The sequence below is a fragment of the Natator depressus genome, chromosome 1 (assembly GCF_965152275.1).
Source record: "Natator depressus isolate rNatDep1 chromosome 1, rNatDep2.hap1, whole genome shotgun sequence".
In the NCBI taxonomy this organism is placed as follows: Eukaryota; Metazoa; Chordata; order Testudines; family Cheloniidae; genus Natator; species Natator depressus.
In genome coordinates this window covers 323,625,123-323,653,084 of record NC_134234.1, presented here as the reverse complement: position 1 = coordinate 323,653,084, position 27,962 = coordinate 323,625,123, and the positions used below count along the sequence as shown (strand labels likewise).

The 27,962-nt window shown below is 39.2% G+C and overlaps 2 protein-coding genes across 2 annotated transcripts in view; one reads left to right on the top strand and one right to left on the bottom strand.

The window, feature by feature from the left end:
- Nucleotides 1–27,962, bottom strand: part of FBXL13 (F-box and leucine rich repeat protein 13) — a 177,214-nt gene that overhangs the window by 77,717 nt on the left and 71,535 nt on the right. Inside the window, exons 10-12 of the mRNA XM_074942528.1 lie at nucleotides 14,860–14,912; nucleotides 10,478–10,578; nucleotides 3,706–3,835 (exon numbers count right to left, since the gene is read on the bottom strand). Of these exons, the coding sequence (XP_074798629.1) occupies nucleotides 3,706–3,835; nucleotides 10,478–10,578; nucleotides 14,860–14,912 (284 nt within the window). The remainder of the gene's footprint in view (nucleotides 1–3,705; nucleotides 3,836–10,477; nucleotides 10,579–14,859; nucleotides 14,913–27,962) is intronic.
- Nucleotides 3,631–27,962, top strand: part of LRRC17 (leucine rich repeat containing 17) — a 28,431-nt gene continuing 4,099 nt past the window's right edge. Inside the window, exons 1-3 of the mRNA XM_074942534.1 lie at nucleotides 3,631–3,765; nucleotides 20,416–21,308; nucleotides 26,803–26,958. Of these exons, the coding sequence (XP_074798635.1) occupies nucleotides 20,543–21,308; nucleotides 26,803–26,958 (922 nt within the window). The 5' untranslated portion in view covers nucleotides 3,631–3,765; nucleotides 20,416–20,542. The remainder of the gene's footprint in view (nucleotides 3,766–20,415; nucleotides 21,309–26,802; nucleotides 26,959–27,962) is intronic.

Sequence of the window (27,962 nt, the reverse complement as noted above, 5' to 3'; positions counted from 1 at the left end):
CAAATGTACTGTATTGTAGCAAGAATTTGCTCTGTGATTTTTATGAAAGTGTAAAGATCCTCTGACGAAGATTTTTGTGTTATTTTGGATAGCTATTGAGAAACAATACATATTCCACTTATTATTCCCTCCCAAAAATAATTTGCTGTAGGATATTTCCATATCTTGTACAACAGATTTCCATTCTCTTCTCTATTTTTTTTTCATTTACAGTACTGCTGCTTTTTTATGCTAACAGGTATCCAGTATGCGGTACATGCCATTTTGTAATGAATGAGTTTAACTTTTAGGTCAGTGGTAGATCTATTGGTGTTCTGCACAACTTGTTCCACAGTTTGCTGTTAGCAAGGCAGTCTTACTCTTTACTCCACGCTTCCCTTAATTTGCTTGGTGGACATTAGCTGATATAAGGAGAAAGCTACAGACTGTTATCTTTGTTAATATAGCAACATATACCATTAACAAAGTTTGGTTGGGAATGTCAGTTCATTAATTAGTGATGATCTGTTCTATTATTTGCCTTACTTGCAGCTTTATTCTGGCTTCTTTCCCAACTGTGTCTTTTTGAACTTTGAAAATGAAAAAGCTTATTCTATGGAATAATTGGTTTGTATACTTCATTCCTTTTATTATTTAATTAAGCGACAAGATTTTTCTCTAAAGAACATCAATTATATTTTATATTTATGTAAAGCCTCTTATCCCAAAGCAATTTATCAACTATATACATACAGGAACCTCTGGAGTGGGAGTCAGTGGAAACACAGAACAATGGGATGGAAGGACAAGTATTAATCAGGACACAACAACAAAATCCCTATGCTTTTATTAAAAATACCATGAAATCTTTAAGATCCATATACAGGAGACAGGACCTTAGTTTTTAAGGTCTCATGCAGACACTCAGCTAGTAAACTGTAAGGAACTCAATTAATCTACCTCAGAAAGATGAAGGCCTCCATAAATCTTTCCAGGTTTCATGGATTCCAGAGTTAAGAAGCGACTATGTGAATGGATCAAATAAAGAGTCTCTAATTCATCAGTATCATTAAAAAAATACATTTTATTCTTGCCTAGAGCAAAGCAAGCAGTATTCCGTAATTAACTATTTAGCAAAATATCCAAGCCCCCTTCCTCAATTCATAATCCTGGAATATCCGAGGTCTACAGCCACAGCCTTCACGTTTTTTCTAAGAGAGCAGGCTTTCTATAGAATTCTACTATCCCCTCACCAAATTTTCTTATAGTGTAACAGCAACCCACTTGCAGTTTCTCCTAATAACAAACCACAATCTCCAATATGTCTAATCTGTTATGTCTTCATTTAGGTCTGTATCAAAAAGATCTCATCTCAGGTTAAACATAATACACATTTGGGCTGATGCCACGTATAGCAGGAGCACCTCACACTAACCTCAGGAGGCCCATTTTACACTGCAAATGAGAAGGCCTATTTATGCCTCCAAATGAGGAGAAGAAAGAGAGAACTCTCCATACTCATACATGCTCACATAGGGAAGGTGGTTAGCACTCCTGTTTTCTTAAGCAAAACAAAACCAAATCCTCATAGTAATATGACTTTCCAGCTACCCTAGGGGAGGGAGAGAAAAGCAGGTCTTCCTCCTCCTCCTATCCCTCTCCAGGACTCCACTTTCAGGGATTCACCAACATCACCACAGTTCGTAATTACAAAGTATACCAAAGTGCAGTCCACAGATTCAATTCAACTGTCCCTAAAAGTAAACTTCTGCTCCGTCTTTTATCCCATAATCAGATAAAAGTTGTGAGAAAGAGGAATTTATCCCTTCACATTTGGAATCTATGTATTTCAAACCTGTTGTTTAGACTGCCCTGCAGTTCTAAAGACACCGAGTTCACAGTTTTCCCTAAAATGTTAAGGAAGGTGCAGGAAAGCCAATAAACAGTTTCTATGTGCACCCTGAGAGTAGATAAAATCTGGAATTGTTAAATTATTACTTTTGGTATTAATTTGGATGAAGTTAAGGTGAGTAGATAGATGCTTTCAGAGAAGGGAATATATAGGTGCAGAAATAAAAAACGTACACCATTCTTTTTAAGGTAATCCTGGAATTATCCCTAGTTGTGGTATTCCCACGAAGAAATGAGTTAACTAGTTCTTCAGAAAGTGCTTTCCAAGTTTTCATAGTGCTTTTGATTAGGGTTGCCACGCATCTGGTTTTTGACTGGAACGCCTGGTCGAAAATGGACCCTGGGGGCTCCGGTCAGCACTGCTGACCAGGCCATTAAAAGTCCGCTCGGCAGTGCTACGGGTCTAAGGCAGGTTAGTCCCTACCTGTCCTGGCACTGCACTGTGCCCTCAAAGTGGCCAGCAGGTCCGGCTCCTAGGCAGGGGGGGCCAGGAGCACTGCCCCCACCCTGAGCACCAGGTCTGCACTCCCATTGGCCGGGAACCGCGTCCAGTGGGAACTGGGGGGCGGGAGGGGCAGTGCCTGAGGGCAAGAGCAGCGCACAGAAATTTAAAATGCATTGATGGATCAGGGTCTGTGGTCTTTGGCACATTAAAAGTTTCAATCTGATAAATACAATCTATAGCAATATTTTGATATGGGTATTAATTCTGATTCAATGTAAGAATTTTACATTTTCTAAATCTAACTTTTTTTAATAGTGCCTACTGCTTCAAGGCATATCATCTCCATACCTACCTTTTTAATTAATTTTTCCCATCCTATAATTCCTTTGATATTACTATCTTGCCTTAAAGCTATGCCTGAGAGAACAGGCAGTCTGGCTATTATGGCAGTAGACTGGAAGATGTGGGTTTAATTCCTGGCACAAGCATCCTGTGTAATCTTGGACAAGTTACCTTCTGTCCCTCAGTTCTCCATTTGTAAAATGGGGATAATAATCTCCTGATTCACAAGCACATTATTTCTTAGATGCTACAGTGATGACGGCAATTTAAGTACCCAGATGGATAGATAGAATGGTTCTATTAAAATATCGAGCCATGAAGGAAAGAGTAGGCAACCATATCATATAGGGGAGAATTTATGTGGAGGCCCTTTGTTAAAATATTGGCGGTATATTACTGCTCCATCATCTAGCATTTTACCATGCTTTAAGAAAAGATACATCAGGATATAGCATAAATTTGAAAGTGTTCGAAATACTCAGCACTTGGTACTAAAAATTTTAGTAGGAAAATAAAATAAACTCTCCAAGTTATTAGCCATTTTTAGATTGCAGAATTACACATTATTTTAATTTTCATTTGAAACTTACTTTGTAACAGTATTAGAAAGCTCACTGGTAGATTGATTTCCTTTTCAGGAAATTCTGTGCAAGCTCTCCCATAAAGATTTTTGTTTGTTGATATCTTGGTATAAACTGTATTTTCAAGGCTCTGGATTTTAAATTTCACATTGTATACAAAGTAACACAACACAAATTAGTCTATTTAAGTCTGCAAAAAACAATGCTTGTTTTCATTATGCAATTAAGTACTTTTTGTTTATAGACATGACACTATGCTGGACATGAGCCAAAGCCTATATTGCTAGTCCTCAGTAAAAATGTAAGCAGCTGTGGTCATGTAATTTAAAACCTCTGAAAAGTTTGCTGCAGTGCTTGTACTACTTTAGTATACCATGAGTGCTGGATGCAGCCAGTCATCGAAAGGATTCCTTTCCTCACAGCATGAAAGAGAAGTGAAATGCAAACCTGAATGCAACCTGAAAGGTCTAAATAGATGAGCTTGTGACATCCTTTCCCAGATCCCAGGTACTGTAAACCTTTGTCTGTGAATTTTCTGCAGTAAGCTAAACTCAGATATTGTAAATTGGAGAAGCTCCTTTACAAAAGAGGGAGAAAAAACAGTTACTACAATAGGCTACAGAACACAGATACAATCAGATTCCATAGCTAACATCTTTCTAAAAATTCTGTGAAGAAGGGATGCTAGATTTTAACTGAGATTCTCTCCTTGTTGAAATTTAAAAGAATTTAGTTTCCTTGTTTCAAGTATTGTAACTTGTTTGGAAATAGTACTATGGTACAGTATATCATGTCATCCTTAACTATATTCAAATAAATATTAATTTATGGATAATTTACTTAATTGCAAAAGCACACATTTTTGTAATAAGTTGGGACGGAATGTGTATATTTTGGAAGCCAACAGACCTTTGAGGGCAAGGTTACAGGATTTACTTTGCCATTGATTTTACAAGCTGTCTCTCTTGGAAATGAAAACCAGAACTCTATCAAAGAATATTAAAAGCATATAGGGATTAAACATACTGTTAAACCTTCTGTGGTCATGTAATCATTTCTATTCACATTTTTAAAACATGCTATTAAAACAAATTTAAAGTGGAAAGAGATACAAAACTAATGCATATCATAGAATTCAATCTTCTCTAAATGAAGTTTAACTCAGTTATTTTTCAAAAATACTTGATTATTTACACCAAATATTAGATAAAGGAACAGTGGCAAACTATGTACATGGAAAATTTAAAGTGTATTGTATGAATTTGTACTCTCTAAATCTATTCAAGTTTTTATTATGCAAACTTAGGCATATAATATATCAAAGACTCTAAATTATAGTGAACTAAATTTCTAACGGAAATAAATAAGTATTGCAATACCATAATTACCAGAAGTGAAAGCTTACAGAAAAAAACAAAACATATAATTAGGATTAGGGCATACTGCTCTGTAAGAGATTTAGATTTAGGGATATACTCAGGCCAGTTTGGCAAATCAGCAAAAACCAGGCATTTTGAAGGGAGGCAGGAATACCCACTCTGGAAGTGATTACTTAAGGAGTGGTTCACAGCATTGTTGTGGGAATTCACTTTATGCTTTGAATGTCTATTGAGAAAACATACTGTTAAATCAAACTGGGAAGAAAAAAGGGGGATAGGAAGTTGGAAAGCAACAGGAAAAATGATAATGTAATTGTTCAAAAACATTAAATACATGCTAAAATTAAATTTCATATTAAGAAAAAAAGGCAAATAAAACAATCAAAAAGAGACAATAGAAAATAAATTCAGAGATCTTTTTAAATGGAAGATATTTCTTTCTATATTTAATAAAGAAATGTAAGCATTGCCAAGTTACTTTCTAGAAGCACAAGCCTTTCTGCATTATACTGGAGTAATCTGCATCAGCAAGTAGATTAGAAATGCTCAACATTGTTGATCAGCTTTTCAGAGGATACACTCCTAGGCATAGTCTTTATGAAACACACTGCAAGAAGAGAATGTTTTTGAAGTTTTCTGACAGTTTTGTTTTGATCCATCTATAGCGTTGGTTGCCTAAGGCAGAATGAGCTCAGACAGGCACAGAGAAAGCTTCCACTCCATTGTATTTTGAAGACTGGGAATCAATGTCTTCAACGAGCAGGTAGCAGCTCAACACTTCTTGCAGGCACCTTAACTTTCTTTACAGATTGCTAGGTAACGCTTTCTCTGCCCTCTATTTTTATGATCTGTGTGTTTCCTGCTCTCTTCTGACATTTTCAAGGTGACAACTTTCTTAACAGCACAAAACTAAATCACAGATCTTTAACTTATAGCAGGGATTTACAGTTGCCTGCGTGCTGGATCCTATTTTATGGCTGAATCTGACATGGATCCTAAAATCTTGGCTTTTGTGACTTTGAGTCTATCATTTGGCATCAAGAACTTAACACAGTGATGTTTTAAAACAATTTGCCAGAATAATCCTCCATAGTTATTCTTGATAGACAGGCTTCATGTATATTGCAAGGTCTGTAAATAACTTCATCGAAGGAGAAATACCAAGTGGAATTCCATCTTGTCACAACATCTTAAATCAGCTGTGTAACTCAGAGGCTGAATTCTCTTGATAGAGTGAAAGAGTGGAAGAGGAACATGTGAAATGGCCAACCAGCTTCCAGCTCATCAAGAATACAGTCCCTTTTGATGTTTTTTCCAATAATGGATCCTTGATATGGAGCAGTAAGATGTATGGGAAGTACTGCAAGATGCATATATTTCCATCGCTAACAGCGCTTATGTTAGCTACATTGTCTCAGAGAACTACAAAGAAAGTATCTGTTGTGAGCTGCCACTTTTTGAGCATCCCTAGAAACACTGCTGAAATTTGAGTGCTATCAAAAGCCTCATGCTGTTAATCTCAGAAAGAACTATAGTATGCTTTACGTCCACATGTCTTCAGCAAAAAAGTGTTGCATTTAGTAGTTTCATTCAGAATGATCGTTTGCTACTGACATTTTTCAAACATTTTTGGAAAAAACACTGTAAGCAAGGCAAGAGAAAGCCATTAATGAAACTCTAGTATTTTATTGACTCGAACAAAGACGAAATTTTACCTTATTTGTAAATTTTGTTTCCCATATTGGAGACATCCACCAATCTGGCTAATCCGTTCCTGTGTAGGTCTTGCCCACACATTAACAGAAGCAGCTGGCTCTAATTTTTTGGTGGCAACAGGAAGCCAGGGTAGCCAGGATAACGTAGGCTGGCAGGCACTCCAGAAAAACCATTCCAAATTTAAACATGAAGAAATTGAAACTAGAAGAAGGCAAAAATTATGCCAATATGGAGAAAAAACCACATGCTTTTCCATAAATGATAGAAAGAATAACACTCGTGCAGGGATGCAGGATGGAAGACTACCTGAAGCAAGACTAGAATCTGGCACTGGACTGGTACATTCCCAAGACATCACTCTACTGCAGGGCAAATCCAAATGTCCAACATATACTATGCGCACAACAGAGAAAAACACACTCCAGGAATATGTGGCACTGCTGTGAAAAGTCAAATTTTGTTTTCTCAAGGGGGAGAAAAGTCGTGTACAACTACCATCAAAGAAGGAGACAGCTCTGTTGGAATAACTCAGCTTTCTTTTACTGCTTCTTTTGATAAGTGGACTGGACCTACCCAACAGTAGGTCCTCCAGCCCTCCAGTTTGGTGGATGAACACACATCTCCCACAACAGGAATGGATGTTCATCTAGAACTATTACAACACAGTTCACCTGGATAGTGTGAATTCTTTGCATTTGCTTTCAAACCATCCTTTGGGCAGCTCCTTTCTTTTTTTTTTTTTTTTTGGTAGTTCTCCAAGAAATATTTGGTTCAGGAAATATGGCTACTTTAAATACACAATTCTCCGTGTTTTTTTGCGTATTGTCAGACAAAGTGCCTTATTTCTACATGTGTCTGCATGACTGTTGTAGACTAACGAGACCCAGAGTATGCTCAAGAGATCAATGGGAATTTGCAAACTTTGCTGGATTCAAGTCACAAACTGAAAAAACCCCTCCCTCTGAACTTCTTTAAACCCACTACTATGCCATAAAGAAAGTCAAAATGGATAGCTTCAAGCAAAACCATGCCTTACTGACTGTTTTGAGGAAATACAGGACAAAACAGGAACTTGGTAGAGTAGGCAGGACAAATAATCACAAGATTGCTTGACTGTGTATCTACTTTTTAAAAATCACTATCCAAGCAATTCTGAATACATCTCATTCAATAGATATGCATGTAGGGTGACCAGATGTCCTGATTTTATAGGGACAGTCCCGATTTTGGGGTCTTTTTCTTATATAGGCTCCTATTACCCCCCATCCCCATCCCGATTTTTCACATTTGCTATCTGGTCACCATATATACATACAGAACACATCTAAACTAAATATTAGTCCTCTGCCTAATTATAACTATCAACACTAGACTACAATGCTACTGAGGTATCGGAAACTTTACCCCCAAAAAATCTGTACCAAAAAAAAAAAATCTCTCCTCGGTGAATAGATAATTATAAAGAAAATGGTAGTCAGTATAATAAATTCACTTATAGTTCCTTCTTTTCTCCAGGAGTCCGTCATATATATTCAGAGCAGATAATCACCCCCTTTTAAAGCCACTGATACCCAAGACCTTACACCACAGTCATTAACCTTCCTGCTGAAGTGACAGGGCTGCTTTCAGAAGCTGTCAACAATATAATCATCCAAAGTGGCTGGTGATATGCTACACGAAGGGCTGAATGCCTTTTGTCAGGAGGTGTGCATCTAATGCATTCACATTTGGCCTGGGAGGTGACAGCCCAAGATGAAAGCTTAAACTTTGTTCTTCTACTTGCCATTGCAGTGCATCACCACTAAGCCATTGAGATGGGTGAAAAAACCGACCCCACACGGCGTACTGACAAATTCCTCTTTCATACACTGTCGGCAACTTTACCAGTTACTAGACTGCAAAGCACAAATCAGGGCTTATGCTTTAGCTCAAAACTGCACATTCAGTTTTGAGAGTTTTCCTCTCCAGCCAAAGAAAGCAAAGGCTTATTGTACTTTATAAACCAGAAAGTTGCTGCTTTTCTGATTAGTGATCTACAGAGGGTGACCATATTTCCCTATGCTGAATATGGGACACATGGTAAAATTACTCATATTCAAGCAAGTTCAATGGCAATCCATCAGAACGATGCAGTACAAATGTTAAAATTAACATCAAGTTGACTGAGCCCCTCTTAAAAATAAATATTGTGTGGCTGAATTCTTTTTATTTACCTTCTTATCTTTAAGGTTTTAGTGTTCACATAGGGAGGGGTGACACACACACACACTCACACACACACACACTCGCATACACCTCTCTCACACAGGGGGTGTGACCGACCAAGCCGACCGTTCCTGCCTGGTGCTCTCTGCCCTCCTTGCCTAGCTGGGCCCCTGAGATGGACCCGCCTCTCCTGGTACCTGACGCTGCATCTTTCCGAGGCAATACATGGGGAGGCATGCAGGGTCACATGCCCCCCTCCCCAGATTTCTGTCAGGGTTCACACCAGAATGTGGCTAGCAGCAGCCTTTTGGCGCTGTGCAGGAGGGAAGGGACGGGAGCTGCTTCCAATCGCAGAGGAGGTGGTGGAGGAGGGATGACCTGGCCCATGTCTTTGCAGAACTCATCTCTTCTCCCCTACTCCCCAGTGGCTGGAAGAAGCTTGTCCCTTCCTGCCCACACAGTGTCGAAAGACAGCTAACACCTCCAGGCTGGCCACTGACATAACCCAGCCATCTCCTGTCTCCCAGCTACAGTGCGGGCAGGAAGGGGTTAAGCTCTAAGGATGCATTGTGCCCAGGGAACCTGACTGCAGGGGCTTCAGCAAACCTGGCCAGAAAGGTGGCTCAGCAGGGGAGGGTGCCTACAGGATGGAGCAGCCAGGCGCTCCCTGGGGGCAGGACCCAGGTGGGGGAGGGTGGGTGAAGAGGGTGCTAAGCCCCTGCCCGGGAGGCTGCTGTGAAGCCTGCAGGGTCGGGATACAAACCAGCTGGAAATCGCTCCCCACTGCTGCCACCCCAGAGCTTAACTGAGAGGCAGAGAGGCTTCCCCGTGCCAGCGCTGCATGGGGCTTTGGCACATGCAGGGCTTAGCTCCTCCTGGCCAGTGCCCCAGGCCGAAGGGTCTTGGCCTTTCCCAGGGCACTGGCCCAGCCAGAGGCAGTGGGGGAAGGAAGGAGACTGCCAGCCAGGCTGTTGGTGCGCTGAGCACTCCGACCAGGGGCTGGTTCTCTGCACAGCGCTGGGAGCGGACGCGCCCTGCCGGGGGAGATACAGAGGAGAAGTAGGGCTGGGGGGATGGAGCGAAGGGGCAAAGCAGGGAGAGGACAGTAAGAGGGGGAGCACGTAAAGAACCAATGGGTGGGGAGCAGAGGCGACATGTAACCAGCTGCTGCCCATATACACCGGTCTTCACAGCTCACAACACGCAGACAGTGCTGGCTGGAAACGGGATCGGAAGGTGGGGCCCTGCTGGCACACAGCCAGCACACAGCGGGAGCTGCACTCAGCACCAGCAGGGGGAACGGCTGGCTCCACATGCTGCATCTTCACCCTGCCACTAGCCTTGCATACCCCCCCACACTGTCAGCCACTGGACCCCCCACACTCACTGCTGGTGGGCAGGTGGCTGGCGAGCAGGGATCCAGTCAGCAGCAAGACCGCCAGTACTGATGCAGGGGAGACAGCAAATATGGGACAATTCACCTGTTTTTAAGAAAAAGTCGAGACACCTGTGGGAGGGCTTAAATATGGGACTGTCCCTTTAAAAGCAGGATGTGTGGTCACCCTAGATCTACATAATCATTGCAAACTTGCAAGTTAGTTGCACAACAATGAGCAACTGTGTTGCTTGTCCAAAGGAACTTTGTTTGACTAGCAAACTCACAAGTTTCTGTAAAACTTAGCAAGACCTATAAACTAACCCAGTATAAATGTTTTACGACACTAAAAGACAAACAAAGGAGAAAAATCCTAAGAACAATATATATTGCTTTTTTCAGTTCTTTACAAAATAAAAGGAATCCTGTAAAATACTCAGAGAAAGTTATATTTTCTTGCAATGATAACTAAAACTCATATTTTTGTAGAGCACATATGACTTTTGTTTCTTACTAATCTAAATGTAGGAGGAGATATTTTTACCTTGATAACAGTTTTAGTGTTCCATTAGTAATATCTGTGTATGACAGATTTAAATAGAGAAGAGCTGGACAACCTTCTGATATAAGTCTCATTGATTCATCCTGAATAATAATAAAAAAATCACTTGTCAAAGTATGTCAAATTAGAATTTGTTTGTATTTTAGTGTACCTAAAGTCTCCTCTATACTATAGCAGAAAAACTGAATTAATTTTGTAAAAGTATTAAACACAAAAGTATTGATCAAAAACATTTTCTCTTAAAATGCTCTAAAGAAAATATTATATTATAATGTTTACGGAACTATTTTTGTTGATTGTAAACATGACTATTTCTATGCCCCCACTTCAGGAAGGCACTAAGAACCAAGTAGTCCTAATGAAGTCAATGGGACTATTCACATGCTTAAGTGCTTTGCTGAATTAAGACCTAAATTAGCAGATCTATAGACTATAATTTAAGACAACTCTCTAAAATCCACGGAGTGTGCTTTATTAATTAGTCATACCAGTCCATCAATTATAGAATGCTCACTGTCCACAAAATTTCTTTTTAATTTGAGTCAGTTCCTTTCTTTAATATTCTTTGACAGTGGCACTATCTATCTTGTTCTATGTATCTATATGATAACTACATTAGAATACAGACATATGGAGGCAAATCTTGAAACATTGGTGCAAGAGGCTGTTCCCGAAAAAGTATATGTAAATCCATTCGAGATGCAAAAACCCGCACTTTTGTATGCAAATCAAATAACTGTGTGGAAATCAGTATCTTATATAATTATACATTTTTGCCCAGATCCTCACCTGGTGTAAATTGGCATAACTCAACTAACTTCAAAGGAGCTACACCAATTCACACCTGCTGAGGAGCTGACCATTTTTGTTTACAAATGTCCATTTCCTTAGTCAAATGCAATGGACATGCTCACTCACATCGTTAGTTCTTACATCGTCATGAGAGTCTCCTGGTAGGGTTAAAGGGTGTTTTATAACTATTGCAGACACCAGGTTATCAAAATATTGATATTAATTTACATTTAAATCCAACAGCAGTGAAACTGAGAGAAGTCTGTAAAACTTATCACGTGCTTTTAAAATACATGATTACACCATATAATTTGAAAAATGGTAACAACAACAGTCTAGCCAGAGACTGTTCCACCACTGGAGACAACCACCCAGTTCAGTATTAGAGGGCTAGGAATGTTATCAAGTGTAATCAAGCAGTTCAATTAGCTGACTATTCCTTCATTGATCTTATTGTTTTATTATTCTATTCATATCTCTGCTATTCAGCTCACTTAAGAAATAGCTAGAATAAAATGAATATTTGCTTTTCCATCTCAAAGTATGTCTTAATGCAGCTGAGAGGTAACGATAGCAGTGTGCGCACATCTGAACTATTAGACTACACTGGTTTTCACCACTCTCAGATCCTCATTTTTCAGTGGAAATCTTTTAAAATAACTATTAAAGAGTAAAAAGATAAAAGTAAGCATCTTTACAACTTATGTCTTTAAAAAAAGGTAAAATCAGAGCTAAAGAAATCTTAAACCCCGAACTCCTAAAAAGAAGTAATTTTCATTGTTCTCTCAAGGTATTATACCTCATAGATTCACACTAACTAATATGTTGAGTAAGTACTTTCCCAAAGTTTCCAGAAATTTCTTCTTGTTGGAGTCAGGATTTCTCATAAAGTATTTGTCAAGGTTCCTCCCCCACTCTGAACTCTAGGGTACAGATGTGGGGACCTGCATGAAAAACCTCCTAAGCTTATCTTTACCAGCTTAGGTCAAAACTTCCCCAAGGTACAAAATATTCCACCCTTTGTCCTTGGATTGGCCGCTACCACCACCAAACAAATACTGGTTACTGGGGAAGAGCTGTTTGGACACGTCTTTCCCCCCAAAATACTTCCCAAAACCTTGCACCCCACTTTCTGGACAAGGTTTGGTAAAAAGCCTCACCAATTTGCCTAGGTGACTACAGACCCAGACCCTTGGATCCTAAGAACAATGAACAATCCTCCCAACACTTGCACCCCCCCTTTCCTGGGAAATGTTGGATAAAAAGCCTCACCAATTTGCATAGGTGACCACAGACCCAAACCCTTGGATCTGAGAACAATGAAAAACCATTCAGTTTTCTTACAAGAAGACTTTTAATAAAAATAGAAGTAATTAGAAATAAGAAATCCCTCCTGTAAAATCAGGATGGTAGATACCTTACAAGGTAATTAGATTCAAAACATAGAGAACCCCTCTAGGCAAAACCTTAAGTTACAAAAAAGATACACAGACAGAAATAGTTATTCTATTCAGCACAATTCTTTTCTCAGCCATTTAAAGAAATCATAATCTAACACGTACCTAGCTAGATTACTTACTAAAAGTTCTAAGACTCCATTCCTGATCTATCCCCGGCAAAGACAGAATATAGACAGACACACAGACCCTTTGTTTCTCTCCCTCCTCCCAGCTTTTGAAAGTATCTTGTCTCCTCATTGGTCATTTTGGTCAGGTGCCAGCGAGGTTACCTTTAGCTTCTTAACCCTTTACAGGTGAGAGGAGATTTCCTCTGGCCAGGAGGGATTTTAAAGGGGTTTACCCTTCCCTTTATATTTATGACAGTATTACTTATTAGTTACAAAATATCTGATGTTTTCGATCTAAGCCATCATGAGGTACTCTAACTTTATAACCATAGTAAAAACAAACCTCTTGAGAGAAAACAGGTAAGTGAGTAAACACGAAACTAAAATGTTTTACCACTAGGCTGCTCCTTTTGAAGAACACCAATTATACATTTCATACTAGTTTTCCAAAGGTAAATAATCCTGCATAAAATCCCTTCTCCTGAGTCTAATATTCCAAAACCAGAAAGATAATTCAATCTGACAAGATGTCAGGTTAGGTAAGGACCTGAATGTGCAATTGCATATTAAAGATAATAGTGTCAGTATGATTCTCTTACATGCAGCATGATCAGATATGCCATTGTCACAGGAAACTAAACCTAAGTGATATTTTTATGCTCCAACCAGTTAGTGTAACGAGACCTCTGCAGGATATTCTTAAAAGCAGGAGGAAGAGAATTCTCATATCACGTGGTAGACTTCTCATATCACGTCAGAGAGGAATTTTGGAAGAATATACAAAATTAACATCTTATAAAATTAAGAATTGAGAGGTTAAATTGCAAGAGCTCATATTTAATTCTAAAAATTAAGATTATTGATCGAAGAATAGGACCTTTTCAATGACAGACTTTATACCACTGGTGATGATCAGTAAAGGATATTTTATAGTTGCAATCAGACCACTTCTAAGCGGTTCTTGTTTACAAATAAGACCAGATACTTAGCTGCCGTACACAGGCATAGTTCCATGTAAATCAACTGAGCTACACCAATTCACACCATCTGTGGATAATGTGGCCCACAGATTACTTTATCCAATGCAAATGAAGTACTATAAGAAAACTTCACCTACACATACTAAAATATCTGTATAATACAGTATTAATAAACTATGCAATATACAGAAAATATTGGCCTTGTTTTCAAGATAAGAAAATACAAACTGGCATAAAAATAATCTTGTTTCAAACTCAATCTTATGCAGAAAGTATTTTTCCTCAGAATGGGGTATTGAAAATGTCTAACAGGAGCCAATTAGATTTGAAAATGATTTAGGAAAACTAAAAGACAAAATGTATTTCCCATGAACCACAAGGAATGCTCCTCCTCCAGACAACAGGAAAAAGAAGGGACTGCCTGGAGGCTATGTAGTGTTTATATAATACACACACCTTTCCACTGGAGGGTTTCAGAAATGTTTAGAACTTTAAGAGGACACTTCCAACTCCATGCAATAATGGAATAAGAATCTTAGAGAGAGTATCTATTCAGGATTACTTAATTTTGAAGAATATTAACTGTACTTATCTTGTCAATTTAGGCAAAACAATTATAAAAAATACTCACATGCATTATCCAGTAAATTATTAGAAAGCGTAGTTGTAAGTAAATATTTGGATACTACAAAATGGCTTGGAATTTCTTGCCAACTTTAAACACACAGTAAACCGTGAACCTTTCCCATAACTGATAAAGATTTAAAAGCCATTGTTAAAAAGAATCCATGTCTGATAAACCATTTTTTCTGGCACTGTATAAAACAAAATTAGAACCCTAATTTAGTCTGACTAAAATCTGACTATTATTGAAGTCCACAGTTGCATTTTCAAATGCACCTAAGTGAATTAGGAGCATAAGTCCCATAAAACTTGTATTCCTAATTCATTTAGGCACTTTTTTGAAAATCCCATCCCCACCTCTATATAATTTGAATTTTGTGACAAAAATTGGTAGTACTTACATTTAATCCCTGGCATTCGGAGACATTCAAGTCTTGCAAATTTTTACATTCACCTAAAATAAAAAATAAACTTAATATTAGAGTTAAAGATTAACAGTTGGAATTGTCTGGATCAGACCAGCAGTCCATCTACCTCAGTGTCCTGTCCCTGACAATGGCCAGTACCAGATAATTCAGGGGAAAGTCCAAGAAACCAGGCAGAAGACATTTATGGAATAACTTACTCATCAGAAAAGTTGTTTTCAGCCCCCTATCAGTTAGTGGCTGGCTTATGTCCTGAGGCATGATGATTCATGTCCCATACTACATTAAAATATTATGTTAAAAGAACGATAAGCTTATAAAGTCAAGGACTCAAAAGTTAGGAAATGCCAGAATTAAGGTTGCCTATCCAATCTTAATTCAGCTCTCTTGTGCATATGCATTATGATACAATATTTAACTACATGATTATATACTATGTTTTCCACAGGAATATTGAGAGCACATGGAAATAGTCTCCCTGATCTCAGATCCTCAGACCGCAGCGGCCCCTGGCAGCCAGAAGGAGGAACTGCAGAAAAAGTCCTCCTCATCCCCTAAGGCATGTGATCTTCAGAAAATTTAGCTGCCAAACTCTAACAAATCTCTTCTAAGAATGTGTGAACTATGATTTTTTCAGAGGCTTAAAATTTGGCCAAAATCAGGTTGATTTTCACAGGAGCAGCAAAAGACACATCTCTGATACAAAGACAACTCTCCTGCCAAATTTCAAGTCCCTGCTCCAAAGCATGGAGTTGCTCAATTAAATAGTTGTAAGATTTTTTTTCAACAAGGGCAAACGATGTATTTTTCCTTGTTCTCATTCTCAGAAATGGCTGATCCGATTCTGATTTTTAAAATACTTAAATAAATAAATTCAGCCTGAGGCAGACATTTGATGTGGGAGATTCAATATGAGATGTTTATATTGACCACAGATGAAGTGAGCTGTAGCTCACGAAAGCTCATGCTCAAATAAATTGGTTAGTCTCTAAGGTGCCACAAGTACTCCTTTTCTTCTTGCGAATACAGACTAACACGGCTGTTACTCTGAAAGAAATATTTTGAAAATCTTTTAAATAATTCTCACATAATACAACTGAAAAAGGGGCCGCCAAACATATGCTTTTACCTGCAGTCAAAAATTAATCCAACATTACGTCTCTACATTCCTCTCTAGGAAAACAATGACTTCAACTAAAGTCTTGGTATACTATCTTACTCAAAGCCCTTTGAACGAATAAAACACAATGCTGTTAAGAGGGACCTGCCAACTCAAAAAATTCCATCCAGTTAAAATTAGCTCCATGATTGCTAAGCTACAGGAATGTCATGCCATCTGTATGCGCTCCTATATCCCAATCCTAAAACCACAATACACCTCGCTTCTACAGATGGCAGGGGGAAAACAGAACCTGAACTAAGGTATGCTGATACTTCATATTAGTTGTCATCATTGGCTACAGAATCTATGCCTATATTTTAAAAATTAAATCTCTAGACTTTATGGTTGCAAAGAACCTTTTAAATGGGAATTAAGTGTAAACTGACACAATGACATCTCCTTGCAACTGCAGACAGTCTGAAAAAAATAGCTCTGAGCAGTGTGAACTGCTCCATTTCATCTAAACAGAGTGTTAACTCCAGAGCCTAATTAAAACAATTAAAATGTCAACATTTGATATACAGGACAAGAAAGATAAAACATCATGTCAGGAAGAGCTGCACAATCTATTGAGAATAGGATCTCATGTTGGTGCCATAACAGAGTGAAGTTTAGTATGTAGGCAGAGCTTAGTACCACTACAGACACTCCCCGACTTACGCAATCGTTCTGATTCAAAAAGTCTTGCATTACTCAAATTTTGCGTAAGTCAAAAACGTATACCCGAACGTTACGCAAAAAACAAAAACAAAAAAACCCTCCTACTTCTAGCTTACAGTACTTTTTCCATAAGTGTGAATTTGCATAAGTCGGGTCTTGCGTAACCCGGGGAGAGTCTGTGCTGTTTTTCCCCAATTCAGTCCTAGGGGACTGAAGGGAAATAGAGTACTTAGATAAATCACATTTCTTAGCTATCTTCTCCCAGATTCCTCTTTTGTCCATTTAGGACTTCCCTTGGATTTGCCAGTATCAGAGACCTTCTGGAGCTTGTGTAGCTTGGTTCCAAATAATACAGAGCATCCCAGTTGTAATAGCCATGATTAGAACAATCAGTCAGAGTTAGGGTTGCCAATATTATATTTAAAAATACAGGACAGACTTCAGATGTCCCCAATCTTGACTTGAACCTCTGGGGACAAGTCCCTTTTCCTCCACCCCCAGGCTTCCTAGGGTTTCTCTCTCTCCAGCTCTGGATGCAGCAGAGAACCCAGGGCCTCCGGTGCTGAGCCAGCAGCTGCTGTGACTCCTGTTCAGGATCTGCTTGGGTGCCAGGAGCCGAGTTGGAGGCTGCAATTGCTTTGCCTGCTACAGTGCTGTGCACCCTGTTGGGGACATTGGCAGAGACCCTGCCAGACAGAGCCCCTTCCTGATCCTGATTCCTGATCCTTCAGTACAGGTCCGGGGCACATATCCCCATCCACTTGCCCTGCCACGTGGAGCTTGCACAGGGAAAGTAGATGGGGCTGTGCTCAAGAGCTGGAGTCGACAGAGGAACCTGTCCAGAAGGGGGCAGTACTCACGGTGCATCTTTCCACTCCCCTCCCAATCCTGGCCCTTGAGCATGGCCCCATCTGCTTTCCCCATGCAGCACTGAAGGGCCAGGGAGGAAAGTGGAAAGATGCACCCATGAGTACTGGCTCACCGCTGTTGAAATGTGGGATAAAAAGCGTTCCATACTGATTTAGTATGGGATAGGCAACTTTCTATTTAAATTAGGGACATACCTTGTAATATGGGACTGCTGGCAACCCTAGTCAGAGTGAACAACATCTGATTCCCAAAAACTAATAAATAAAATTCCTTTTATTTTTCACAGAATGTAATGGACAAAAGCAGTAATAATAATTGGAACCCTATGTATTTCGCAAATGCAAAATAAAGAAATAAAACAAAAATGAACATAAAAATGACATAAAATGAAACTCAGCCTGCAGTGGCAGCTCCTCCCCTATAGGGTTGCGCCCAGCTCCCTACTGCAGGTGCTGTGACCTGGCACACGGGGTCACAACGCTGCTCAGCTTTGGCCTGGCCACCCCTCCATCATAATGGGAGGGCAGATTGGTCAGATTGGAATTGCAGTGCCACTCACTCAAATTTGGCCCAGTTGCCCCTCTCTCATCAAGACAGAGGAGCCAAACCTGAGTGTACTGTAACCTCAAGGGCCAGCTGGAGTGGGGAGCCAGGTCCTGCCCTGCAGGATAGGAGCTGCTGTTCCGGTGTGAATGTGGGGCTGGCTTACTCTATAGCTTCCCCCCCAGGGCCTCCCACCCCACAGGGGCAGGACCCTGACTTTCTCATGGAAGAGGCTAATGGGGGGAGGGTTGGGGCTCAGTGGGGGAGGAGAATAGGAGAGGTGTCCCTGGGACCAATGGGGGATGGGGTTATGGTGCACAATGGATGAGGAGGAATATTTAAGGGATAATGGGGAGGGGTTTCTGGAGCTTGGGGAGATTGAGGTTCAATGGGAGAGGCGAAATATATAAGGGGCCATAGAGAAACCTGGGGATACAGAGGGGGATTGGGGTGGGGGGACTGGTGAAGGAAGTCATAGGGGTTGGGAAGATCCGGGGTGTCCCATGAGGTTTGTGTCAGTGAGTGGGCATGGAGAAGTTGGGTTATTTAGAAGCTGTAGTACTAGGTAAATTTCAAGAGGGGAACCCTAAGGAGCTGTCTGGGATATTTTGGGGTGGCTAGCTGTCATGGGGGTTGGTGAGTGTCTCAAGGCATGGAATAATGAGTAATGTTAATAAAATGTGTTGTATAGATAAACTGTGATTTATATACTGTTTTGATTTATATATGGGTATGTGACTTTTTTATTAATGTAAATGTAATAAGAAATAAAACAAAATTTTTATTGGATAAAACAAAAGAATTCACAAAAAATGATAAAAAATAAAAAGAATGTCACAGGGATCTAGTTATAATGTTCATTTGTTAAAGATATTTATGTGTTTTACTAGAATGTTGATATGAGGAGTGAGTTGTCAGGTGCAGAAATAAAATGGAGAAGCTATTCAGAGGCTTTGCCAACAAAATAATTATATCCAGGAGCAACATAAATCTTTTTTATTTTAGCAAGAAACAACTAAATTATACTTTTAAAGACAACCTTTTTCATTTTCTATTATAAAACTAAGTTTTAAACTTTGGATTTCTGATCTAAATAAAGAAAAATTACAAATAAGTCAGTGATAATGAAACAGCGACTTATTCTACCCTTTAAAGATTGTACTTTTTGGGTGCATCCTCATTAGCAAAAAAGGAGGGTTCTTCACTCGAGTTAACTAGCACAAGGTAAAATCTTATTGAAGACCAGACTGTTTGTAGTTTTAACATGAGTTAGCAGGTCAAGGTACATTACAGGCTTTCCCATAGTCTTTATCTTCACCTGCTAACTCATGTATAAACTACAAACTGCCTTCAATAGAATTTTACCTCATGTTAGGTAACTTGTGTTAAGAACACTCCTTTTTCCTAGTGAAGACAAGGCCTTTGAGACCACAATGATGGATTGGTGGTACACAAAACTACTATACAATGGTATGTGTTGAAAACTGGGATTTGTTCAAAGTTTTCAGACCAAAAAGAACTCTGCATCCTGCAGAGACACCGTGCACAGGCCAAGGGAATCATGCATTGCCCTGCAGCTGACTCATAAACAATACTGAACAGGATCCAGAGGAAGTCACATCCGGCCCTCTTTGGCCAGCAAACAGCTGGAATCATGTAAGAGGAGTAAACGGCAGATATTGAGAGAACCTCAGGGTTTAATGAGTCCCTGCCAAAACAGGATTTTACCACATTGTATACTCAGTACACAGCCCTGAGTAGGGACCATACAAAGCTGCATCACCCCAAAGGGAACTCTAGGAGGGATTATGCCTCCACAGAACACATGGGAAGTTCACATGCTTTACCATCCCTTAAGAATGAGGGCATTCTCCACTCTCCCCAGCTGGCCAGTTCCTCTGGGATGATTTGCACTCCTTGTGTGCTAGGAGGGGAGAGTCCTTGCATGCCCATGACACCAGGGACTGGGACTGTGCTTTATTCTGCAGAGGGCAAATGGGGCAAAGGACTCCTTGTGCCCTTCCCCTGAATCTGTATGTGCACCTAAACGAAAGCCAGCTAGAATCTAGCCTTGTATTTTGACAGTTTGCTAAATTTAATCAAAGTGAATGAAAGTGGATCATAGAGAGCATGAAAACAATTAAACCATAAGAAGTGACCTTAATGTCCCTGTCTGAGAAATTTTCAAGTTCTGAGTGAATCTAGTGGAATGGTTTTGTAATGTTTATTTTAAGTACCAGTGTCTGTGAAAATGTCTATTTTACGCTTTCTAATATTCCTCTTTTCTTCCAACACAGGGATTCCACATACACCAGCTGTACCTCCTTGATTCAGAACAGTATTAGCTCCAAACTCAGATTTCAAAGGAATACTTTGACTGTTCCAGCTGTCACAGAAAGTAATTGGGGCCAGCTGGATGTCAGAATGAAAGTGGCTACTATTATACTACTACTTTTATTTTGTAAAGCAGCCTACTTTAGGAAGACAAGGAACGGGAGTTTGAGAAACAAAGCAAATAATGGAAGGACAAACAGCTTAAGAAAAGCATCGAGTACTGTTAAGCGTTATGCCCCAGGCCTCCCCTGTGATGTGTATACTTATCTTCATGAGAAATACTTAGATTGCCAAGAAAGAAAACTGACTTTTGCGTCTCCTGATTGGCCTGAGGATTTAAGACACATGCTGCTAGCAAGGAACAGGATTCGCAAACTGAAGAATAATATGTTTTCCAAGTATAAAACACTAAAAAGTCTGGATTTACAACAGAATGATATATCAAAAATTGAAAGTGAGGCTTTTTTTGGTTTAAACAAACTTACCACACTCTTACTTCAGCATAACCAGATTCAGATTTTATCAGAGGAAGTTTTTATTTATATGCCCCTTCTAAACTACCTGCGTCTTTATGATAATCCTTGGCATTGCACCTGTGAGATGGAAACTCTTATTACAATGTTGCAGGTTCCAACAAACAGGAATTTGGGAAATTATGCCAAGTGTGTACACCCAATAGAACTGAAAGATCAAAAGCTAAAGCAGATAAAAGCTGAACGTCTATGTAGTGAAGAGGAAAGACTGGACCCCAAAAATATAGCAGCAGCAAAGCCTGAAGTTGTCAAACCAGAATTTGATTCCTCTCTCTGTCATATTTATGTATTTCCCAAACAAACATTGGATTGCAAAAGAAAAGGTTTGTTTACTTATTTTTAATTCAGTGACAAAGTTTAATGTTCTTGCTCCTTTGCTGTTATACTTCTTCTATAGTTAAGTAGGTTATAGAAAATCAGTACGGTTCTAGAAAGTTTTTGCTTTAATGTCCTTTAAATAGTACTAACAACTTCTTTGTTCTTGTGATTATAAAAAGAGTGTAATTAGAATTCTTGCAGTATTTCACCTCCATTTTATAGCCCAATTCTGCAAAAACTCCTGCATGTATTTAATTTTATCAGCATGAATACTCCAATTGAAATCAATAGGAGTGCTCCTAGTAACAAAGTTAAGTACATACTTAAATTATTGTAGCAGCAGAGCCTAGTTTTGACTGGTTTTACTCCAGTAAAGCTACTTTTACATATGCCAATAAATCTATAAACAAAATTAGAGTGGTTTCAAAGTGACTGCACTGACAGTGGGAAGAGGACAGGGAGCTCTTCCCCCTCTTCCAGTGCACAAGGGTAGCCATAATTTGACATCAGGGAACCTCCAGCAGCATTCAGAGGCCCCAGAAAGGGCCCGACTGAATGGAAAGGCATTGTCGTCCCACCCTCTGTGTACCAGGTTTCCTGCATAATGGAAAGTACCACTGTTCCTTTTGAACAGCTGTAGCAAGGGTACTCTCCCTGTTCTTCCTCCTAGTGCCCAGGAGGCATTTCAAAATCATAATGCTTCCAGGTACTGCTACTCGAAAGAGTGTTTCCTCCCTTCCCCATGTGCATCTTAGGAGCCATAATTGAACCCTAAGAGTAAATAATAGCCCATCTGGGAGATGCGAACATACAAGTCCAGGTTTGTTTATGCTTTTTATTTCCCACATTTTATCCCAAGAGAACTACCAAAGAAAAACTAAAAAAAAAAAAGTTCTGATGAGAACTGTTCTCTGGTTACACCCATTGCAAACTGCATTCAGTTCATGCTTCAACTTTACAAAACATAAAACAAAAAACAGTACAAAGTTGTGGAAGTAGTCTACTTAGGGAGGATTTTGCCCAATTCTTGCAAATTACAAACTGTAGTGCATGACCGTTGTACTATGTTAGCTATTTTTATCTTGTAACATGCTTGCCAAACTGCTGTGCTATTTTCTTCCATTTGCCTTACATGACTGTACATTTATATAACTGCTTTTATTGTGTTCCTGTCCCCTACCCTTGATTCCAGGGAGGCTCTGTCTTTGCTGCTCTCTGTGTCATCTAGAAGGAGGATAGACAAACTCAGAAGTCAGTATAAGGAGACACGAAATGTACATAAATTAAAGGCTTCAGCCTGTGACCACATGGTTTACACAATCTGTATGTCATGTGAGAAATCCTCTGTCCTCCCACCTCCTTTTCCCCAGTGCTCATTCCTGTTCTTCTTCCTCCTCCCTCCCCCACTCTTTCCCTATAAGGCTACTTCCTCCTTTTGATTTTCCCTATTACCCTTTCTTCCTGGCTCATTTTTATTCATTCTCACTTGCCCTTGCAGTATAAGATATCACAGAGTCTTAACTGTGCCATCATTACTCTTTATGGCTCCAGTAAACATTACTACTGAACAAAGACAGGCACCTGGTATAAATATACAAATATGAGAAAATCAGAGTGAATGCTGAACTTCCAGGCTGATACTTTAGGCCATAGCATCCTCTCTGTATAAGTTATGCAGAGGGGAGCAAATTTGATTTGAGATGATTTTATCTGAGTTGAGTATCTGCTTGAATGGACTCAAAATTCTTAGGAACAGGAGAATACAGGCACCATGGCACTGTGACTTCTTCCTTCAAGCTGCCTGAAGCCTCGCAGTATGGTCAACTCTTGGTTGGGGTTTCGTGGGCTTTTTTGGCTATTTAAAAATGTGTGTTATTATATCTGCCCCTCCATAAGGATGTAGCAGAAGTACACGGAGCCGCTACCCCCACATACCCTTTAAGAGGCGACCACAAAGTTCCGTGGATTTCTACCCAAATGGTTAGTCAAATTCAGGGTTGTTCCAGTTAGGATGAGAAATTGCTAATAGAGTCAGGTATTTCTTTAATGCAGTCTTGTTTATTTATAAAGACTGTACATAGCTCTGCTTCTCTGGACACAGGAGGAACTAAACGATAAGGGTCAGTTTCTTTGCTTACGGTTCCAAGCCTCTTTAACCAGCACTTGACACAGAAGCCGCCTCTGTAGGCTTCTTTCAGATTCAGACACATTGCTTGTCTAGGCTCCAGCTGTGTCCTTCTCTGTGTAATGTTTCCTGCTTCTCTTACTTAAACACACACTTATACCTCTGGTCAGGCAATACCTAGCAAGCCCCTCTGCCCAGTTCATTGAAATTTCTGGGCAGCCATGCATTTCGCTTTATTTTAGTTGCAGACACCTGCCTATGATTTGGGTTTGGAGGCTGCTATTATTTCAGTCACTTTCTTACATTCATCCTAAATGAAAGACAGAAGTTACGCACAAACCCTAACAAGGTTTAACCCAAACAACTTACAACAGGTGGGTAGGCTGACTAGCAATGCCAGGAGTGCTCCACACCCCAAAGAAGGCATGAATACATTAGATAAGGGGCTGGACAGGTCTCTGCCCCTTAGAAAAGTGCCTTAAGGCCAATGATGGAGGAAGCGCACGATGAAGACTTTGTAAAATGTGTATATAGTCAGGGTCTTTTTTCCTAAACAGGCACTCACCAAATCAGTGATATACTGGATTTGTCAACTTTTCAGAGTATAAAACTGAGATTCCTCCTGGTTGCAGCAACATGTCATCCTATGTGATTTTGCATTATGTTATTGTAAAATAATCATGAGGTTCTTAGCTATCTAAGTATTTAAGTGGCCAGTATTACCCAAGTCTTTCCTTTAAAAAACAACAACAAACAAAACCAAACCCTTTGATGCATCAAGTCTCCAAATAAATTCTGTCTGTGGCTTCACATGAAAATCAGGAGTCTCCAGACTAAATTGGGAGTGTTTGTTTCTATATGCTGGCCTACTAGATTATAAAGGCTCCAGGTTGTGTCTTGCTTACTGTCTTTAGTGTAGGTCATTTCACAAGAGAAGGAGTTGTGATATCACGCATAGACAAATTACTGGTACCTGAAAGGTACTGTCTTCAAGTAGCTTTTCAAACAATAAGAGATAGGACCTCATTATCCTATTATACCAGATGGAAATGGGCCTACTTCATTCTTAACATCCCAACACATTTTGGGTGCTTTTTGCAATACACAAACGGCTAGAAAGTTCAGACCTCTCCCTTTCTAACCTCCCTTCTTGCTGTTATATCCTCCTCTCCAAATTTCCCCCGACTCCATGCAAGGCTACTAGTGGGAGCAATATATTACTTTTTATCCTTAATTTTCAGATTTAAAGTTGAAATTTCCCTCACAGGTATTGAGAAAAGGCTATATCATTACTTCACCCAAAGATCACAGAAAATAGCAGTCAGAGCAGGATTGACAGAGTCATATAAAAAAGGACTCTGAGGTTTACTTCAAATCAAATGGGTGTAGGTCACATCTGCAATAAATATGCACAATGCTGTTAGGGTTTTGTTTTTGTTTTTCACTCTCTTTATCTCACTGATTTTAAAGTTAGTGCTGTTGAACTCAGACACAAACTGGTTCAGTGTCAAAGTATGATAAGAAAACATTTTTCCATGTAGATGATCAAATTTCAGTGGAAATTTTGGAGATATTACAAAAACCCACTATAATATGGATCTTAAAACGTTGTTAGAAATAATGATACTACAGTATCTCAATAGAACTAGATAAATAAGTCTGATATGATACAGTTCTTCCATTAAACACTCAGAAACAGTCTCTGGGAAACCATAAGAAGTAAGCTGAACCTCTGGGTTGATAAACCATTAAGAAAAGTAATGACACTGGAGCAGATCCTTAGCTAGTTATACTGTCAGAGCTCCAAAGTCAATGGAACTCTAACAATTTACATCTGCTAAGGATCTGCCCCTAGGCATGCACAGTGGCATCCGATGAAGTGAGCTGTAGCTCACGAAAGCTCATGCTCAAATAAATTGGTTAGTCTCTAAGGTGCCACAAGTACTCCTTTTCTTTTTGCGAATACAGACTAACACGGCTGTTACTCTGAAACACTTCTTAAACAACGTCATCATGTCCACCAAAACAAAATGTTTTTTCCCCCAAAATATATATAGAACTAGCTCTTGATAAAAAAAAAAAAAAAATCAGAGTGCCTGCCAACAAAGGTATATATTTTAAAAGTGCATCCTCTAGCACTACTAGTTTTCTATGCCTCAAAGGCACATTGCTAAATCTTTTCTTGGGACACATTATTTCCTTCTCACTCTATGTAGTGTATTAGGTGTTAAAGCTATAGCTTTGGATCTTCCTTGCACAGCCTCCCCACAATTTTTGGGGTACCATGTAGCCAGCATATACTCCTTTGAAAGCAGGGTTTGAAATTCCACCTGCTCCTTACGTGGGCTATGCAACAGATCTTAAAAGAAGTCAGGGAGTAAGAAGTCTGTCTAAGCAGAATTTAGCTCATTGAAGGAAGGACACTCTAGTGCCTAGGGCACTAGCCCTGGACTTGGTAAATCCAAGTCCAATGTCCTTTTCTGACACAGCCTTTCTATGTGACCTTGGGTAAATCACTTGGACTCTTTGTCACTTAGTTCCCAATCTGTAAAACAAGATTAATAGTACTTCCCTACCGCATAGTGATGTTGTGAGGATAAATATATTAAAGATTGTGAGATGCTCAGGTAACATAGTAATGGTGAGCCATATATTTTGCATAGATAGATATAAAAAGCCTAGAAATGCCTCAGCACTTTACATAAGGGTAGTAACTATACTATTTTCACTGCTGTTAATACTTAGAACACATCTACTTTTGGTAGCGTGGAACAAATGGTACAATACAGTATACTAGGGTCTGATTCTGGAACATTTTCTCACAGTGGTGAACACCTACTCACACAAGTAGCCCCACTGGTTTAATTTAGGTGAGGAAGTGCACTACAATCAAGGCCGTAGTTTGTATGGCATTGTAACTGCATTATTTAGCTGTATACAAGTTAAAATAAAAATTTAAAGCATAGGAAGAGATATTACTATGTACTAGCATAAAGAAGAGAAATTATTTCAGATGAAATGTAAAATAGACAGTCATGTTAGGCTCTTCCAGTTAACAGGAGCTGCATGAGAAATAACTTTCACATTAACAGTGTAAAAAGACTGAGAATGGACCCGGGGTGGTCAGTGCTAGATGAACAGAAGGAGCAGAAAAGGAGGTAGAAAGATGCAAGGTATTTCTGTTTTCCCAGATGCTTAGTAGGTACTTTCCAAATTTTATTCTTCTGAGAGTTACACCCCGATCTATCTTTAAATGCAAGGAACACAGGTCATCTTTACATCCTGGCACAAATTGCTCTTACAGTGACCTGCAAGCGGTAGAGATAATCTACAGATGATAAAACATCCATCTTTTAATTTTTTTTTTTTTTAAGAGTTAAAGAAAGTTCCAGGTAACATACCTCCAGATACTGTTAAACTCGATTTATCTAACAACAAAATCAACCAACTACAAGCCAAGGAGTTTGAAGATGTTAATGAACTGAAGATATTAAACCTTAGCAGTAATGGAATAGTTTACATAGATCCTGGTAAGAACAACTTTATATATTTATACAAATAGTAAACTGTGTGCTTTATTAATTATTAGCATTGGCTACGTCTTTATCATATATATAGATTTTTCTCATTTAGAAAAATCTAGAAGATCAGAAAACTTAACAGGTTGGGCCAAATTCTGCCCTCAGATGCATTGATTTTATAGAGCCAAACTGTGCGGACATGCATCTTGGGAAACCCCAATGAAGTCAATGTAGCGAGCATGGATTTTGGTGTACTCTTAATTTTAAGCAGAAAAGGGGCAAAAATAGAATTTTTGGGACTGAAGACTAATCAGTCCCCAAATGTTATGTAATTAAATATATCTTTAAACACTACTTGCCAAATCTGACCAAATTTGGCTTAAGTTTATATGGCTGCTTTTAAATTATAGGAGTCACTATAATATAGAGACTGAAAAAGTTAATGAAATTTGATACTTTGTTATATTATTAGATCTCAAAATGGCTTTGATATAATGCAAAATATTGTAGGCTATTTTTATATGATGAAAACAGTCAGAATCAGGCAGGAGACAGAAGTAAGGAACACAAACAAAGAGTAGGCTGCTGTAGCATTCTGGAAGCTTAGTAAGAGTGAACAATAGTGACATCAATAAAATAGTGTTTAAGAGGTCAAAAATAATATATTGCTAGACTCCTTAAACTAAGACCTGTGCTATATAATGACCACAAAGTGGGTTTATTTAAAGGATGGGCTTTTCTCTGAAATGTGACTCTATAAAAATGGCCATGTTTATTGTCTCTAATTGGCTCCCTATCAAATTTACTCAGTTTATAAATAGATTTTTTTCTAACTAGCAGCCTTGCAGACTTAACCTGGGTGGGAATTAGCAGTGAAATTAGATTATCTTTCTCATAATTATTACCAGTAATAGATAGGCCAAATCAGGCATTTACTGATATCTCCACAAGTCTATTGTTTTGCCTGCCTACACACAAAAGTTGTACAGCTCTACTGGTATAAAGTGGTACAA